The 18,006-nt window shown below is 48.0% G+C and overlaps 1 protein-coding gene and 1 pseudogene across 1 annotated transcript in view; both read right to left on the reverse strand.

The window, feature by feature from the left end:
• SLC1A7 (solute carrier family 1 (glutamate transporter), member 7) overlaps nt 1-11,115 on the reverse strand; it is a 43,133-nt gene extending 32,018 nt beyond the window's left edge. The window contains exons 1-2 of the mRNA XM_005878646.2: nt 10,797-11,115; nt 5,107-5,186 (exon numbers count right to left, since the gene is read on the reverse strand). Of these exons, the coding sequence (XP_005878708.1) occupies nt 5,107-5,186; nt 10,797-10,973 (257 nt within the window). The 5' untranslated portion in view covers nt 10,974-11,115. The remainder of the gene's footprint in view (nt 1-5,106; nt 5,187-10,796) is intronic.
• A 4,048-nt stretch (nt 11,116-15,163) lies between these two features.
• Nucleotides 15,164-18,006, reverse strand: part of LOC102243504 — a 25,823-nt pseudogene continuing 22,980 nt past the window's right edge.

Raw genomic sequence — 18,006 nt, forward strand, 5'->3', positions numbered from 1 at the left:
ATGGCCCATGGCCACAGACACTGGGGGGATGAGAGTGGGGGGGGGCCGGGAGGGGGGCTGGAAAGGGTCAATGGGGCAAAATGGGGGACATATGTAATACTTTCAACAACAAAAAATTATTTTAAAAAAAAGAGAGAGAAGTACAGATTGGTAGTTACAAAATAGTCACGGGGTGTTAAGTCCAGCATAGAATATAGTCAGTAAAATTGTAGTAACTATGAATGGTGCCAGGTGGGGACTAGAAATACCAGGGGGAGCACTTCGTAAAGTATATGATGGTCTAATCATTATGCTGTACACCTGAAACTAACAAATACAAAATAATGTTGAATGTAAACAGTAAATAAGTAATAAGTAAATGAAAGTTCCACAAGTGTTCTAATGGTTAAGAAAAAAGCAAAACCCTGATGCCTTGGGCTCAGGCCTTTGGCTGGAGCGACAGGGCCTGGCGTGAGGGCTGCTGCCCCCAGTCCCCAGGGCTCCCGGCTGGAACCTGGAACCAGGGCTGTCTGCGGTGCAATTGCTCCGAGGCAGTGGGAGGACACACGATTTGCTTCTAGTTCCAATAACCTGCAAGCCTGGGCCCCAAATCCTGACACGCGTGACACTAAATGCTCTACCCTCTTCCAGGAGGACCTGCCACCCTTCCCTTTGCCAAACCCCTGGAAGCAGGCTGGCACCTCCCTGGTCCCCACCCATGCCACAGACTTTTCTGCCTCCACACTTTTGCCCATGCTGTTCCTCCTTCCACGAATGCCCACTTCTCCTCTCAGCCAAGGCCCACTCCATGTTCAAGACCCAGCTCAAGGTTCTGTCTGTGAAATCCTCCCGGCTCTTCATCATTGATACATATGGACGATGACCTGTCTCCACTGTTGATGCTGCAGGTAACCCTGGGTGTCCTCGGTGTTGTTAGTTAACCGAATTTGCAGTCACAACTGGCATGCCACCTTATGGGGTGCTGACACCGTTGTTTGTACAGTAATGAAGAGACACAAACCAGTATTCCTACCTGGACTAGCCACTTGTGGCGCTAAAAAAAGGACTGCCCCTGCCGAGGGGTAGGACCAGTTGCCACCACCCCTCCATGTACATCACTGTGTTTTTATGGGAGACACTGCGGGGTCAGGTTCACATTCCCCTGTGTCCTTCGCACTAACCTCTACCTGGTGGTCCGTGTAACGACTTTTGCAGGAGACAGAAATCTAATAGACAAGCAGAGGGAGATGAAAAGGTGTAAAGAAGTATGGGCGGTGCTGGTGGAGGCTGACGCGAGGGATGAAAAGATCCTGTGCCTGCTTTGGAGGGTCCCACGATCTGGCAGGGAGACAGTCACAGAGACACTTTGTTCCAGAGAAAGGACGCCCGGGGGAGGGAGGTGGGGCCAGCTGGCCTCGGCTGGAGCCCAGTTCAGTCACTCTTCCCACAGGCTGGCACATTCCGGCTCTTGGGCCTCTTTTCTCTACAATCTGCAGCAAACCGGCACCTGGCCGGAGCCCCACCTCAGACAGGCACGCCACAGGCCAGCTGAGGGCAACCTTCCCCAGCCAGCTGTGGCTCTAAGTCACCATGAGGGCGGGCGCTGAGCAGACAGCACAGGCGGATGTGGCTGAGAGTCTGCAAGAGGCTCCGGGGGAAGAACAGGAGCTTTGGGGTCACTCACCAGAAATGTGAACCCAACCAAGGCTCTCCCCATCTGAGTCGCGGTGACCTGACCTGTAAAATGGGGAGAGCACCCCCCTCCCCGGCAGGGTTTTCCTGAGAATGAAATCGGAGAATGTACTCAGAACACCCAGCATGGCTCCTGATTCACTACGGGTGTCACATGTTTCTCTAACTTATTAAAGCTTCCCCAGGCTCCTCCAAGGCCCAGATGAGATGTTTCACGAAACCCCCTCCCCCTGCTTCTGCTCTCCGCAGGCAGTGCCTGTGGGCGACCTCCTCCTCCTCTGTGCTTTGACTTAGCACCTTGGCTCGTCACTCCCTCTGGAAAGTCTACCTTCACTCAGGCACACGTGGGTGCTCCCTCAACGCTGATAACCTGTGTGATCCTGCACACCCGTGTACGTGGCAGCCTTTGCAGGGCATGGACCAGGTCCCCCGCATCTCCACGTAACACACCACAGACAGCCCTGGTCTCCTGGGTTCCAGCCGGGAGCCCCTGGGGACTGAAGAGCCACAGCCCTCGCGCCAGGCTCTTTGGCTTCAGCCAGAAGGCCTGAGCCCAAGACATCAGGGTTTGGCTTTTTTCTTAACCGTTTGAACACTTGGGAACTTTTAAAACCAACCCCTGCTTGGGCCCCTTGGCAGTCTGGCTCAGTGAGCCCGGCATGGGGCCTGGCATCTGAATTTTCAAAGCATCTTTGGTGGTTTTGCTCAGCCCTGAGTGACAGTCCCCGCACCAGGGCGGTTGCCCCGTGGGGACCATGCTGCCCAGCCCTGGGCTGGCTGGAGCAGGAGCTGAGGGGACTGTGGGCGATGGGTGGATGGATGGATCACAGACCAGTTGAAGGTAAAGGAAGCAGCGTTCAGGGACGCAGGGGTCTGAGGCTCAGAAATGTGTCATTTTTCCCCAAGAAGGTTTAACTCTCCTTAGGAGGAAAATGTTAAAGCACTGCTTTTTTTCAATGACACGGTTGCTCTGCACCAGCCCAAACTGTATAATAAACAAACGGAATGTATGAACACACACTGGCTTTTCTCAAGTTAATGCCACATTGCATTTCCAGCCACGAGAAAGCACGTGGGTCTGGTGGAAAGAGAGATCAGGCCTCTGAGAGCCCGACTCAAACAGCTGGATGGGCCCCTAGTCACTGGGTAAACCGGGTAAACTGTGGCCCAGGTGAGGCGTGTCCTAGCCAAGGCCACAGGATGGTTTGTGGAGCAAGCAGGCCTAGGACCTAGACCCTGACTCGCTGACCTCAGGATCTCTTTTTAAGTGAAATGACTTGTCCCGGGTCACACAGCTAGGAAAGGGCAGGGCCAGGGTGGGAACCCAATTCTGTCTGACTCTAGGGTCCACATGGAGAGTAGGAGGCAGGAAGGGTGGTCAACGGTGAAGGGTGATTAAGTGCCTAACGAAAGTCCTGTGCTTTACTTTGTAATAACACTGGAAAGAAGGCATCCTGCGCTTCCTCCATTAACTTATTCAGCCATCACGTAACTGACTATTTCCTCATCGGTCTCCCTCATAGCCTGTGAGCTCCTCAGGGACCGAACCTCCTTCATCTCTGTAGCCGCAGCGCCCAGTACAGGGCCAAGTGCCCAGAAAGCACAATGCATGATTGTTGAATGGTTTCATTAATTCACTTGACAAGTATTAAGGAGGACCTACTGTGTGCCAGGCATTTGGCTAGGTCCAGAGTGAAGCCTCAACTGAATGTTGTCTCTCCTTTACAGGGTTTATGGTCCAGTGAAAGATAAAGAAACCAGTCAACTGAATATGTATAAAATAACAATGTCTAATGCGTGCTGTGTGGAAAATACAGGGAGGAAGATCTCTATGGGGGAGGGAGTGTTGGACTTATAGGTGAGATATTAAAGCCATGAGGACAGACTAGAAAAAGCCGAAGAAACTGCAACACTTAGAGGTCGAGGAGAGAAACTGGGATGGAGGGGCAGAGAGCAAGCAAAGAGCCAGGAGAGTGTCAGGCCGTAGGGAAGAGTACTTCAGGAGGAAGAGAGTGATCAGGGCCTGTGTCAAGTGTATCGACCACTGGGGAGAGCTCATGTAAAGCAAGAACTGGGAGTGGCCTTTGGCCTAGCAGCATGGAGGCCACTGGGAACTTGGACAGACTCGCTGACTCAGCGAATGACCGGAGGATGCTTAAAGAGGAGACAACAACCAGCATGGGTTGAGGAGTCTGGGAAAGCTCGTGGAGGGAGGTGGCATTTCAGCAGAGCCTTGCAGAATGAGTCTTGAGAGAACTAAATGCTGCCTGCAAGGAGCTGAACAAGGCTCCCCTGGGGGTAACCGAAGGTACCGTTAATTGGCCTCTGGGACCAGAGAGCATTGTGTCCATGACACTACAGGGAAAGGGGGAGGAGCTGTCTTGTTCCTCAATAGCAGGGAGGCTGTGGGGCAGGGAGGCTGATGACCCTGCTCGGGGGACAGAGCCCATCACACTCCCCAGGACTCAGAGGCTCATCTGCTTCCCTCCCTGCAGAGAAGTCCTGGGAAGTGAGGACTCCAAACACACGGCCTCAGAGCACAGGGCTCTTCGATACTAAATGGAGCAGCCAGCTCGCTACACATCTGGAAAAGAAAGGGGCAGGGCCTTACTCAAGGTCACCCAGCACACCAGTGAGAGGGACCAGGTGATCTCAGTGATTCCCTGTATCCCTCGCTCTCGTGGGTGAAGTCTGAATTCTGTAGCCTGGCATTCAAGGTCTTTCATGATTGAGCAAGAAGCCCCCTTCCAACTTCACCTCCCCCCCCTCCCTCCCTCACACTCTGGGACGCAGCCTCCTGAACATTTAGCACATGCAAATATATAACCTCATATAGTCCTCACAATCACGCTTGGGAGTAGGTGTCAGTTTTCATTTTATGGACGAGGAAACTGAGGCTCAGAGAAGTTTAATAACCTGTCCAAGGTTACACAGCCAGTACAGTGCACAGCTGAGCTAGGATATCACCCTGGGAGAGTCTCCAATGCCTTCTCTCCCCCCCCCCCCCCCCCCCCCCCCCCCCCCTCTCTCTAAAAATCAATGGGAAGATATCCTCAGGTGAGGATTAAAAAAATAACAGGCATAAAACCCCCCCCCCCCCACACACACACCTTGCTGCTTTCACCATAAAGAGCGCCCCCTCTGGGAAGCAGTCCCTGAGCCCCCAAGCTACCTTGGAGTCAGGTCTCATCCGATAACTCCCAATCACTTGTTAAGGTCCATTGGATGGCACTGAAATAACTGGGGCCACTGGACGACTTAGACTCCAGCAGCCTGTGCCACAGTCTCCTGCCTATAAAGGCCCCCCAATCACACGGCTCCCAGGCCCACAGGTGCAGTCCAGTCACTCACAGCAGGAGCAGGGAACCAACGGAACCGAACAGAATCCTCTGCCCTCCCCGCCCAGACCTCCCGGCCAAACGCCTTGGCCCTCACCTGGAGACCACCAGCGGTAGGATCAGCATCTTCAACATCCTCATCAGGAGCTCCCCGGGAAACTGGAAGTAACTAATTTCCTGAAAACACAGCAAGAGCTGAGGTTACAGCCGGCGCTGCAGACGTCACAGTTGCTCAGTTCTTTATCATCTTCGAAGCACTGTTTCATTCGCACTCTCCTGTCTACAACGTGCACAGCAGAGTCCGTGGAGGAAGCATGGGCTGTCGAGCCAAACAGACTTGTCCCCTGCCCCCTCCTAACTAGCTGTGTGGCCGTAAGCGAGCTACTTGGAGTTTTTCTCATCTGTGACCCACGAGTAATAACCACTTCATAGGGTCACTGGGAGGCTGAAATGAGAGGATGCACATGAAGCATTGGGCAGAGAGCCTGATTGAGAGTAAATGTTCAGTGATCACAGTAAATAATAGCTCTCCCCCACCTCCGCCCCATTCACTGCCTATCGTGCTACAAATCGGTCTCATGCAATAGATGCTAGGAGGCACGAGGGCAGGGCTGCATGCTGCTCACACATTCATTCCACACCTACTGCGCCGGGCATCACACGGGGTACCCACTAATGAAATAGGCACAGTTTTCGCCCTGAAGTTCTCAGTCTAGTTTATGAGGAGACTGACTCAGAAACAGACCATGGTATTCTTGAGTCAGTTTCTCATTCAGTGTTGGGTCCATTGTCTGCCTCCCCACACAGTGCCCCCAACGTTTAAAATGCTGAAAGAGAATTGGATTGGATTGGTGAGACACCACTCAGTATAAAGAGGCCCTACTGGATAGAATTCTATGCTGGGCTTCCTCCTGGGCCGCTGGTTCCAGCCTATCTATGCGGCTGGCATCAGGGTCCTAAATTCTTGCCCAATCAGCTGTCTCCAGATCCTGTGACCAGACTCTAACAACCGAATGGGAGGGGACTACTGAGCCCAGTAAAATTTGAATTTCAGATAAACAACTACATTTGTTTTTTACTTATATAAATATTGCTTATCTGAAATTCAAATGTAACTGGGTATGCTGTTTTCAAATTTAATTTAGTTCAGTTTCGCTGTTTCTGGCAACCCTAGTTTGAGGCCACTTTCATCAAAGGGTGAGGTTGTGGTAAAGGCTGGTACATCCAAATTAAAGTTTTGTACTTGAAACTTTTTTTAAAGGCCAAACATAACACTTGGTTAATGGTCTGATGATTTGAAAAGCTCCAAATCCTAGAATTTTGGTGCCGAGAAGGGTTTTTTAAAGATCTTTCAGTCCAGCTGACTCATTTTGTAGTTGAGGAAGCTGAGCCAGGAGAGGGAGGTGACTTGCTTCACAGAGTGAGTTAGCATCAGTGAGAACCTGACATCAGGCCTCCCGTTCTGCTACCATTTCCAGTGCACAGAAATTCGACTTTTAAAAATATACCCATCATGGCTGTGTATGTTTAATTAATTTTAACCAATGTGTCTATTCTTTAATTTAAGTAGCACCCTAATGATGAAAAGGCAGCCCCCTCCTCACCCATCTCTATCCCAACCCAACTTCCCAGGATTGAACACCCTCAACTCCTTTAGATGTTTTCCTTAGTATTGTTATTTCTAAATAATACAGTTATAATACTATTTCTCGATATATCTTTTTGACATCTATTAACTTCCCTTTTTGACATCTGCCATGACAGATGAAGACTTACTCCCTTTTTCCTCCTACCATTTCACCATTATATCACAATTTTTTGGTTAAACTAATAGTCAAGGTTTAATTAATGGTCACTATTGAGCCAAGTAATATGCTAGAACCTTCTTTGTACAACCTTTCTTGTATGACCTAAGTTTCCTGCAGTTAATAATTGACTAATTTTTCATTTGTTTTCTGTGAACCACTCACTAATTTCTTCCAAGTGCTTCAACATTTCTTTAAAAAGTCCAAACAAGCCCTAACTGGTTTGGCTCGGTGGATAGAGCATTGGCCTGCAGACTGAAGGGTCCCAGGTTTGATTCCAGTCAAGGGCATGTATAGGGTGTCCCAAAATTCACGCAAGATTTGAATTTTGCGTGAGCATCAGGTTTATAATTAAAAATTGTAAATTTTTTATTGATTCATAAAGTATACAGTATAGGAATAGCACATCAGGTAAATGGCCTCCACGGCTTTGCTGGCACATATGCAAAGCCGTGGTCTTCATTGGTCTTCATTGTCCTTGCTACTGGGCCATAATTTGGTACTTGGTAATGCTTATCAAATTGAAGGGATTGAAATCAAAGGGCAACAGATATTAGAATCTGATTCAATAAACCAGTAAAATTAGGCTTTTATTTTTTTGTTGTTGTTGTTAATGCTCACGCAAAATTCAAATCTTGCGTGAATTTTGGGACACCCTATACATGCCCTTGACTGGAATCAAACCTGGGACCCTTCAGTCTGCAGGCCAATGCTCTATCCACCGAGCCAAACCAGTTAGGGCTTGTTTGGACTTTTTAAAGAAATGTTGAAGCACTTGGAAGAAATTAGTGAGTGGTTCACAGAAAACAAATGAAAAATTAGTCAATTATTAACTGCAGGAAACTTAGGTCATACAAGAAAGGTTATACAAAGAAGGTTCTAGCATATTACTTGGCTCAATAGTGAACCCTATACCTTGGTTGTGGGCACATCCCCAGTAGGAGGTGTGCAGGAGGCAGCTGATCGATGTTACTAACTCTTGATCCCTCTCCCTTCCTCTCTGTAAAAAATCAATAATATATATTTAAAAGTCCAAACAACAAAAACAAAAAAAACAATAAAAATAAAAAGGCCCAACAAGGGTATTTTCTGTATACTCAAGCACATCCATTCCTTTTGTGCCCTTCAAGAGCACTCCATCTTCCTATTCCAGTTTGGGCAGATTGCTCTCTAGGCCTCTTCTTTGCTGTCATTCTGGGACTTTCTCCTGTATATTGTCCCCTCTTTCCTGGATTTCTTGTCTTCTTCATTTACTTCCTTGTTTTTTGGGAACATCTCCTTTGGTAGCTTTCTCAGTAAGAGTGAATGGGAGAGAAACTTCGGAGTCCTTATATAAGTAAAAATGCCTTTATTCTAACTTCACCTCTGACAGTAGTTTAACCATATATAAGATCCTTAGTTTAAAAGAATTTCCCCTCCAAGGAGATTTGACTTGGGATGGTGAACACACAATATGATATCCAGATGATGTATTATAGAATTGTAACCTGAAACATATATGATTTTATTAACTAATACCACCCCAATAAATTCATTAAAAATAAATAAATAAAATAATTTCCCCTTCAAATTTCAAAGGCACTTACATTTTGCCTTTTAGATTCCAGTGTTGCTTAAGATGTTTGGAGCTACTCTTACTTTCTATTCTTTACATGAGACTTGTTTTATTCCCACAGAACCATTTAAGGATCATCTGTTTATCTCCAATTTTCTGTAATTTTCAAAGTGATAAACTATGGTATGAGGTTTTCCTCTTTTTTTAAAAAAAATTCATACTAGTAGTGTGTGCATACCTATCATTTTTTTCTCTTTTTAACAGGTTTCTGTAATCTTGACTATACCTTTTTATTTTAGGTACACTTTCTTCTCGTGAAATATTACCTTTCAAACCTTCTTGTGTTCTCTGTGAATTTTGTCTCACCTTTTTCTCTTAGTGCTCTCTAAAACTCTCAGAGAGTTGGATATTGGGCATTCTAATTTTCTTTATCTGTTTCCATCTCTTTTTGTTTTACTTTCTGGAAGATTTCTGCAACTTTATCCCAGCTATTGACCTTTTAATCCTGGCTCATCTATTTTTAATTTCCAAAAGCTCTTTCTTGTTCTTGGATTGTTTTTTCTTTTTGCATCCCACTCCGTTTTATAGTCACTATATCTTCTCTCATATCTTCAAAGAACTTAAGATTTAGGAAAGGTTGCAGGTTTTATTCCTACTCAGGGCACATGCCTAGGCTGCAGGTTGGACACCTGGTCATGGGGTGTGCGGGAGACAGGCAACTGATCAATGTTTCTCTCTCTCTCTCTCTCTCTCTCCCTCTAAAAAAATCAATAAAAACATATCCTCAGGTGAGGATTAAAAAATGCGGGAGACAGGCAACTGATCACTCTCTCTCTCTCTCTCTCTCTCTCTCTCCCTCTAAAAAAATCAATAAAAACATATCCTCAGGTGAGGATTAAAAAATTCCATTACTATAATTTTGGTAGAATCCAGGAAGGAAAGGGAAATGTGTGCAGTTGTAAATTCACCATGTTAACTGGAACTCTCAAAATGATCTATATTTTTAAATGAGATACTTATTTCAATAATATTACAAATTATAAATCTTGTAGATTATTTTCTGAAATAGGACTTTCTATTTGTAAACTGTTTATAATTTTTTTGCCTGTTGCATAAGCTTACAAAATAAGAAGGGCTTGGTTTCTGAATCACAGGCAGAGATCAAACAAACTCCTGGATTTCAAAGTAAGATGCCGAGAAAGCCAATTTCTGCCAAATAATTGTTCTAAGACTCCACATCCTTCCTTCAGTTTATCTGGCAGGTTAATCCCGATGGGAATATATTTGCATTTCCAAACAGATGGGGAAGGCAGCTTTGGCAAAGGAGGCCCCAGATGAGTTTGGCTTTTCATAATAAGCATTCCAACTTGTTTTCACAAAATAATCTTCCTGCAGGAAAGATAGTTTTGTTGTTGAGGAAAATTAAAGAAAGTAGATAGCAGATGGTTTGTGCTATTGCCAGTTTAATTCAGCAAATAGTTGAGGGTTCTTTCTGTGATAAGCACTGACCTAAGTTCACATTTTGATTCAAGAAAAGCCCATGTGATATTCAGCAAGTTGAAATCTGATGGGGAAATAGACTTCTACACAAATGGCTCTGAAGTAAGACAGCCAGCAGCAGGGTTACAGTGGAGGGATGAGCCTGGGGTGAGTCGGGGAGGAGAGTAACATTCCAGATATGGGCAGATCTGGAAGAATTGTCTAAGATTTGGAACAGGAGATGGTCTTGATGTAGGTAGCACGTAGACAGGTAGGTAAGGGAGGGAGGAGGGAGGTAACACTCAGTAAGCACCCACGATATGCCAGGCACTGATGGATCCTTGTTTACTCCTCAACAATTCTACTGACACATAGTGCCCCCACTCCATTTTACAGATGAGAAAACTGAGGCCAAAAAGGAGATAAGATTTTTCCTAGGGCCACACAGCCACTTCTTAGGAGAGTCAAAGTTCAGGCTTCCTCTGCCTCCAGAGTCCATGCGTCTTCCTAAATAACTGAAGGTGGCTTCACGGTGTTACTACAGGAATAGTGGCCCAATTCCCAAGGCCACTATTGTAAATATATTTTTATTGATTTCAGAGAGGAAAGGAGAGGGAGAGAGAGAGATAGAAACATCAATGATGACAGAGAATCATTGATCCCACAGCTCTTAGCCCCGCGGTTATGCTAATGAGGCATCCTTGCCTCCATTCATCTGGTGATGCCAGTTTGTAACCACTTGCTCGGCCATTTTATTGGATGGCCCTCTAGTCCTATAATGTATTTTTCACACTCATGTTACAGATGAGAAAACTGGGACCCAGAGAGGCAAAGTGACTCACCCACGGTGTTGTTATCAGGGAGCCATGGAGGGGGAATGTGACCCTCGGACCCCTCAGGCCCACACACCCCTCCTAAAGGAGGACCCCGTGCTGCCCGGGGGCTGACCTGTGGTGAGAGGCGCTGGGTCCTCAGGAAGAAGCCGAGGAGGCAGCCCACGGTGACAGACAGCACAGACAGGATGAGCAGTCCGTTCCGCTTACAAACATCCCTCCCTCGTGCCAGGATGGCACCCGGCACCATGGTGAGCCCAGCCTGCTGGCACCGGGCACAGCACCATTCCATGCACGTGAGGCCAGCCGGGGGCACAGGGTCCTGGCTGGGGGCTTTGGCTCCTCAGCAGGCAGGTGGTCAGGGTTGCTAAGCACCAGTTGCCAGCCACTCGGCCATGGCCTGAGTGGCTGCCCCAGAGGGAAGCCTCAATCCTATTACCAGCTGCATCATTAGGAGCTGGGAGCAGATTAGGGCCTGGGAAATTAGAGCAGGCCACGTGGTCTGGGGGCTTGGACCTCAAAGCCAAGTGCTCCTCTTAAACAGGGGAGGGACCAGGGACTGGTGGGAGGAACGAGAGGAACATTTGCTTGGCTGCTTTGATTTTTACCCCCACGTCATTCCAGAAAGAATTGAAGGCAAGGCAATAGGATACTAGCTCACTGCCAATTAACTGATAACATTAATGAAGCATTTATTGCGCACCAGGTATTATTCTAGAAGCACATTGCTTGTATGAGCACATTTAATAGAAGCACCAATCCCAATAAGTAAGTACAATACCTATCATTTTACAGATGAAGAAACTGAGGCAAAGAGAGGTTGAGTCATGAGCATGTGCTGTGTGCTGACTTGCTCTGGCTGCCTTACCCGTGTGACTCAGGGAATCATCCCGGCAGCCTAGGAGGCCGACCTTCATTTGACTGGGTCCCTGGGCCAAGGTCATAGAGCTGGCACGTAGCAGAGTGGAATTCAGGCCAACATTGGTGTGGTTTTCACCACATGCACAAGCAGATGGGTTCACAGGTGCTTAGCCTTGGAAGGGTGGGGAATGCGGGCTGTGAGGCCAGGGGACCTGGGTTCAAACCGGCTCTGCCACTTGCTGTGATGCTTCTTCGAGGGCTGCTTTAAGCCCAAGCGAAGACCTCTGTCGGTTCTCAGGGTCTATTATTTTTAAAGATGACAGAGCCCAGGGACCTACATTCAAGTCCCAGCTCCGCCACTTACTAGCTGTGTATCCCTGGACAAGCCTTTTAAGCTCACGTGCCTCGGTTTCCCCATCCATACAACAGGCACAGTGATACCGCACCTACTTTATTAGGGCCGGTGCCACATCCCCCCCGGAGAATATTTGTGAAATTCAGCGGTGGTGAACTGCAACGTGCTGAACAGGGATTATCATCTACATTTAGCATTTTAGAGAAAGGTTTGCTTTTTGCTACTTCTTGTGGCCTGCCCTGCCCTTTAAAGCCAGAGGGAATTAACTCCTGTCTATTTTACCAGGAATCTGTAATCTCATTAGGGGCAGTCAGACACAGCAGGGAGCACAGTCTATGGTGTGCAAAAGGGCTGCATCCCCTGACAAAGGGCTCGGAGGGGTGATGGATGGAGAGGATGGGGGGTGGGCACAAGGAGCTGCTGGTGGCTTAGGTGGAGGGGGTTAGGGTGCAGGCCCTGAAGCCCTGGGCAGAGCTCCCGACTGGGAGGGGACCCTCAGATTTTAGTCCCAATTTAACCAGCTGTGACATTGCCCTCTCTGGGCCTCCGTCTTGCCACCCTTAGAATTGGAGAAATTGGCTAGGTGCTTTCTAAGAATCCCTCAGTTCAACAAGCCAACCTTCCAAAGCCTTTATTCCTTGCCAGTAGCTTTGGGGGTGTGAGGGTGGAGTAGCTACAAGTCTGAGAGTTTTATTTTTTCCCTCCAATTCCAACTCTTAAAACCAAGAATTTTCTAATATACCTTCAACTCCAACAAATGCCTCATTTTCCAATTAACCAGGTGGCTTAGTTACTGCCTAGAAGAGAAAAACATTCTGAGTAGATATTTGAATTTGCATTTAAGATCAAATGGCCTTTGGTCTTGCCATGAAGTCTTGCTTTCCACTTGAACTCCAAGACGATTCCCACGGTGCCCCCACCACTGTTCCTGCCTTCCATCCCTCCCACGTGGACTCAGCCACCACCTGCTTCCCAGAATATAGGCCTTTCTTTTTGTTGCTCCCACTGTCTTCAACCAAGGAAATGACTATTCACTCAAACCATGTTCTTATAGCACCATCTCATATCACTCCTCTGGGTACTGGGACACAGCAATGAATGACAGAGCCCTTGCCCTCAGGGAGCTTAGAAGAAAATGGAGAGGTTCTAAGAAAGGACCGATGCACACTAATGAGCAAGTGACTGGTAATGAGCTCACTAAGGATATTTGCAAATGAAATTGAAAGGCTCCAGGATAAGAACCCTTCAATAGTCCCCCATTTCCCGCAGAATCAGTTGCCTTATAATATTACAAGATATGCAGTCCCCCCTTCCCCATAATTAAAAGCAAGTTGAGGAATGCTAGCTGAAACAAAGTTAAGCAGATTCTTTATTCCAGGACAGCTCAAAGTCAGACTGCTCAAGTTCAAATCTTAGCTCTACCACTTACTAGCTGTGTGACCTTGGGCAAATTTCTTAACCTCTCTATGAAACAGGAATAATACGACAGTACTGCATTTGTAGGGTTGTGATGTGGGTTAAATATGGTGAAACATGCTAAGTGCTAAGAGCATTGCCTGGCACCTTGTAGACATTGACACGTAGTTACTATTCGTTTTAGCAGAGCTTTTACAATCCTATATAATAAAAACCTAATATGCAAATTGTCACCTCTACCGGGAGTTCGACCGGGAATTTGACTGCTCACTATGATGTGTGCTGACCACCAAGGGGCGGCGTGGAACGTGGCAGGCATCAGCAACGTGGCACTGGCAGCGGGTGGCAGTGGAGGTGCATCCTGTCCCAATGGGCCCCGATAAGAGCAGGACTGCAGCGGGATAGTGGAGCAGGTGAACGGGTGGCGCCAGGCCAAGGCGGGTGCGAGCAGGGCGACCAGTGGTGCCGCCTGGCTCCCAGGCACTGAGGGAGTCCGGCGGGGGCCCAAAGACTCAGGTGGGGAGGGGGGGACGGTTTGGAAGCCCAGGTGCTGCCCAGGGCCCAGAGGTCAGCTGGGACATGCCCTTCCACACCAGACTCTCGCGCTTTGATCGCCATCCAGACCTAGGGACTGCACCTGTGCACAAATTTCATGCACCGGGCCTCTACTACTAACATATTTTAGAGGAAGTCTCCAAGTGAGGGACACAGAATCCCAGCCCTCTTCTGGAGCAGAGAATTCCATGGGGCAGGTGTTTGGAGAACTCACTTTGGAATACTCCAGCCTCCAAGATGAAATCCCTGCTCCTTAGGGAAGTATTTGAGGTCCTCAAGGAGTTGCATTTGCTCACCTCTCCAGCCTACCACCCTCTCCCTCTCATCATACCTCGAGCTTCTATAACACCCAATGACTTCTAGTTGCTTGAGCCCTGCACCCTCTCTCAGGCCTACACACCTGTGCCCATGCTATTCCCTCTACCTGGAATGTTCTTCCCTCTGTCTCTAAAGTCACAGGTCAAATGCCCCATCTTCCCTGCAGCCTTCCCTGACTACCCCAGATACAACACCCCCTCTTCTCCTCCTCTCACTAACTCCGATGCTTTCACCCATGGCCACTTGGGGATAAACTCCAGTTCCCTTGTAAATGACTTTGATAAGGACATAAAAATCTATGTGGCCCTAGCTGGTTTGGCTCAGTGGATAGAACATTGGCCTGCAGACTGAAGGGTCCCAGGTTCGATTCCAGTCAAGGGCACATGCCCAGGTTGCAGGCTTGATCCCCAGTAGGGGCGTGCAGAAGGCAGCGGATCAATGACTGTCTCTCATCATTGATGTTTCTATCTCTCTCTCTCCCTCTCCCTTCCGCTCTGAAATCAATAAAAATATAGATTTAAGAAAATCTATGTGAATAAACCGAAGTCTCTGTCTGTTCCCATGTCATCTGAAAACACTTTGATGGGTCATCCTCAAAGTTGGAGCGTATATTGGGGGGACTAGGGGAGCACCCCAAGAATCAAGGAGTTGCCCTGCAGAGCAGCTGAAACTGATGGGTAGCAGGAAGCCCGGAAGACGTTCCTCAGGAGACTTGTGCTGCACAGAATAAGATGCTATGGGCAGAAAAGAGAAAATGGCCCCGAATCACAGCTCACAAGCGCAGGCGCCCCACTCTGCAGAAGTGAGTTTGCCTCGAGCTATTTCTCACCAGGCAACTCTTTGTGCAGGCTGAGCAGGCTGGAGAGAGCAGGGTCCATTTCTTTGTTGATGATTAATGATTCTCTAGGGCCAGCAGAGGAGCCAACTCAGCCCGGGAGGTGAGTGTAAGAAGGCTTCCCAGAGGAGGGGTCATTTCGTCAGAGCCCTGAGTAAGCCAGGAGTTCATCCAGCACAGGGCTGGTCAAGGGGGAGGCGAGAGGAGAGCCTGTTCGGAAAAAGGGGCCCAGGCTGGAGGGGCAGAGCCAGTCTGGGAACCCGCAGTGGATCCGTGGGCTGGAGTGGCGGCGGGCCTGGGGCCTCACCCCTTCCACTCAGTATCAAAATGAGTTCAGGTTGAGCTGTCTGAGCCCCCAGCTGGGTTTACGGTGATGACAGCTCTGGGTTCGTTGGCTGCTTTCCAGAGACATACCAGAGGCGCCTTAAAATCCTCCCGGACAGGTCTCCTGGGCTCACTGTAGGCTGGGCCTTCCCGGAAGGTTCTCTGTGGACACCGAGACCGGCCGGCCTGGATTCCTGCGAGTGTTAGTCACCAAGGGGCTGTGCTGGCCGCCGCTGAGGCCGGTCCTCGCCGATGTTTGTCTCAGCGGATGGGGTAGAGTGACTCTCGTGTGGTGGGCTCTCTCGTGTCACCTCGGCTTCCCTTTCCAGCCCCTCGGGTCTAGATATTTCATCCATAGAAACTGGCCCCGAGCTCCCATGAAACCACTGAGCTGCCGTTTGTCGAGCACCTACTATGTGCCAGACTGTCGCGGAGCCTGTGAGCACTCAGCCCCTCCACAGGCACGCGCTGCATCTGCCACGGCCCATGGTGCAGAGCAGGGCACAAGGTCTGCATCCGTGCCGTCCGGTAGCCACACTGTTTAAATGAAAATGACTGAAGGTGAAATGGTGTCGAAAATGCAGTTGCACTCGCCACATTTCAAGGGCCCAGTAGCCACAGGTGGCTCGCGGCCACCGTATTGAACAGCGAAGCAACAGGGCCTTCAGCACGTTCCAGCAAACTTCCTGGACCTAGAGTCACAATGAGCCAGAGTCACATCTCAGATCTTTTCCTTGGAATGTATGGGACTTTGTCCAATTGAGTGAAATTCTCTGAGCCTCTCTTTGGCATCTATAGAAGCCGTGTTCTTTACATTGAATCACACTTCTGCTCATTTGATATAATAGTTGGAGCAAAGTATAAAGTTAAAACCCCCAGCAAGTTCAAATTACATTTTCCAAATTAGTTAGGACTCTTGTTAGCAAACAATAGGCAATTAAATCAGGCTGGTTTAGGGATATAGGGAATTTATAAGCAAGGCTGACCATTTAATTTGTGGGGCCCAGAGCAAAATGAATGTGTGGCTTTTTGTTCAAAAAGCAGGAAAAGCCAGGGCGGGTACTCAGTCAGTAAAAATGTCGTCCCAATACACCAAGGTTGTTGGTTGGCTTCCCAGTCCAGGCACATACAAGAAGCAATTGATGAATGCATAAACAATTAGAACACAAATCTCTCTCACTTCTCTCTCTTTTTCTCTCCCTCTTCCTGTCTCTCTCTCTCTCAAAATGAAAAAAAAGAAAAGAATCAATAACTTTTTTTAAAAAAAGCAGGGAAAAAGTGCATTAAAGGTACTAAAATGTGAAGCTTTTTTCTTTCTTCCACAGTATTTTTCTCAACTTATTATGGTGTTTTTTATTTGCTATTTGATGTCATCCTTAAGTAAATAAAAATAAAAATTTTAAATTACTAGTATGAATTTTCCCATTCATCTTTACATTTTTAATGCCAGTTTTAAATGCAAATGTAAAAGCATTTAACTTGTATGCAAAATCACGAAAATTACACAATTTGTTTTTAGTAGCTCATACATGATATGTATTTTGTTCTTTTTAAAGATTTCTTTTATATTTTTTATCTTTTATTGATTGATTTTATTTGTTTTTTAATATTTTTATTGATTTCAGAGAGGAAGGGAGAAAGGGAGATAGAAACATCAATGATGAGAATCATCACTCGGCTGCCTCCTGCACATCCCCTACTGGGGATCGAGCCCGCAGCCCAGGCATGTGCCCTTGACCGGAATGGAACTCATCAGTCCATAGGCCAACGCTCTATCCACTGAGCCAAACCGGCACGCTTTTTATTGATTGGTTTTAGAGAGGAAGGGAGAAAAAGAGAGAGAGACATTGATTTGTTGTTCCACTTAAGTATGCATTCACTGGTTGTTTCTTGCATGTGCCCTGACCAGGGATCGAACACTCAACCTCGGCATATCTGGATGACGCTCTAATCAATTGAACTACTTGGCCAGGGCCAAAAGCTTGGATTCTTTTTATATTTTCTTTGCTGCAAAAAGCTTTACTCTTTCCATTTGGTCCAATGCATGGGAGAAGGCTCCAGGGTGGTTAAAAGAATGGCTAGTGGTTTCAGGGAGAGGCCCAGGCAAAAGCCAGACACCATAGGAACACAGAGGGGCCCCTCAAAGGCCTCTGGGCTCCAAAGGCTCCTAGTAGAACTTGAGGGTGAGCCTTTCAAAGAGATACTCGTCCAGCCCAGCCTGCGGAGGTGAGTCAGGTGGCTGCCCATCTTCTTCATGAGTTTCACCTGTTCATCCAGGAGGTGGTTCTCCAGGAAGTCACAGAGCTGAGGGTCTGCATGGGTAGAACCCAGGGCCTGCAACTCCACAAGGGCCTGGTTCAGGTTCCTCTCCAAGGCCAGGGCAGCTTCCATGGCATCCTGAGTTTCACCCCACTCACTTTGGGAGGCTTCAGAACGTCCTGGAGGACAATGCGGCCACCACGCTGGTTTTGCATCTTTAAGAGAAGCTTGGTGCCCTTGCGCTTCTTCTCCGCCAACCCCTGGAAGAAGTGGCCCACACCCTGGAGAGCCACATCATTGCAGTTGAAGTAGAAGCTCAGAGAGAGGTAGGTACCTACCTCTAGTCACTAGATGCACAGGCGTGGGCCTCGCTTTCCTCCCCCCCCCCCCCCCCCCCCCCCC

The sequence above is a fragment of the Myotis brandtii genome, unplaced genomic scaffold, assembly GCF_000412655.1.
Source record: "Myotis brandtii unplaced genomic scaffold, ASM41265v1 scaffold57, whole genome shotgun sequence".
In the NCBI taxonomy this organism is placed as follows: Eukaryota; Metazoa; Chordata; class Mammalia; order Chiroptera; family Vespertilionidae; genus Myotis; species Myotis brandtii.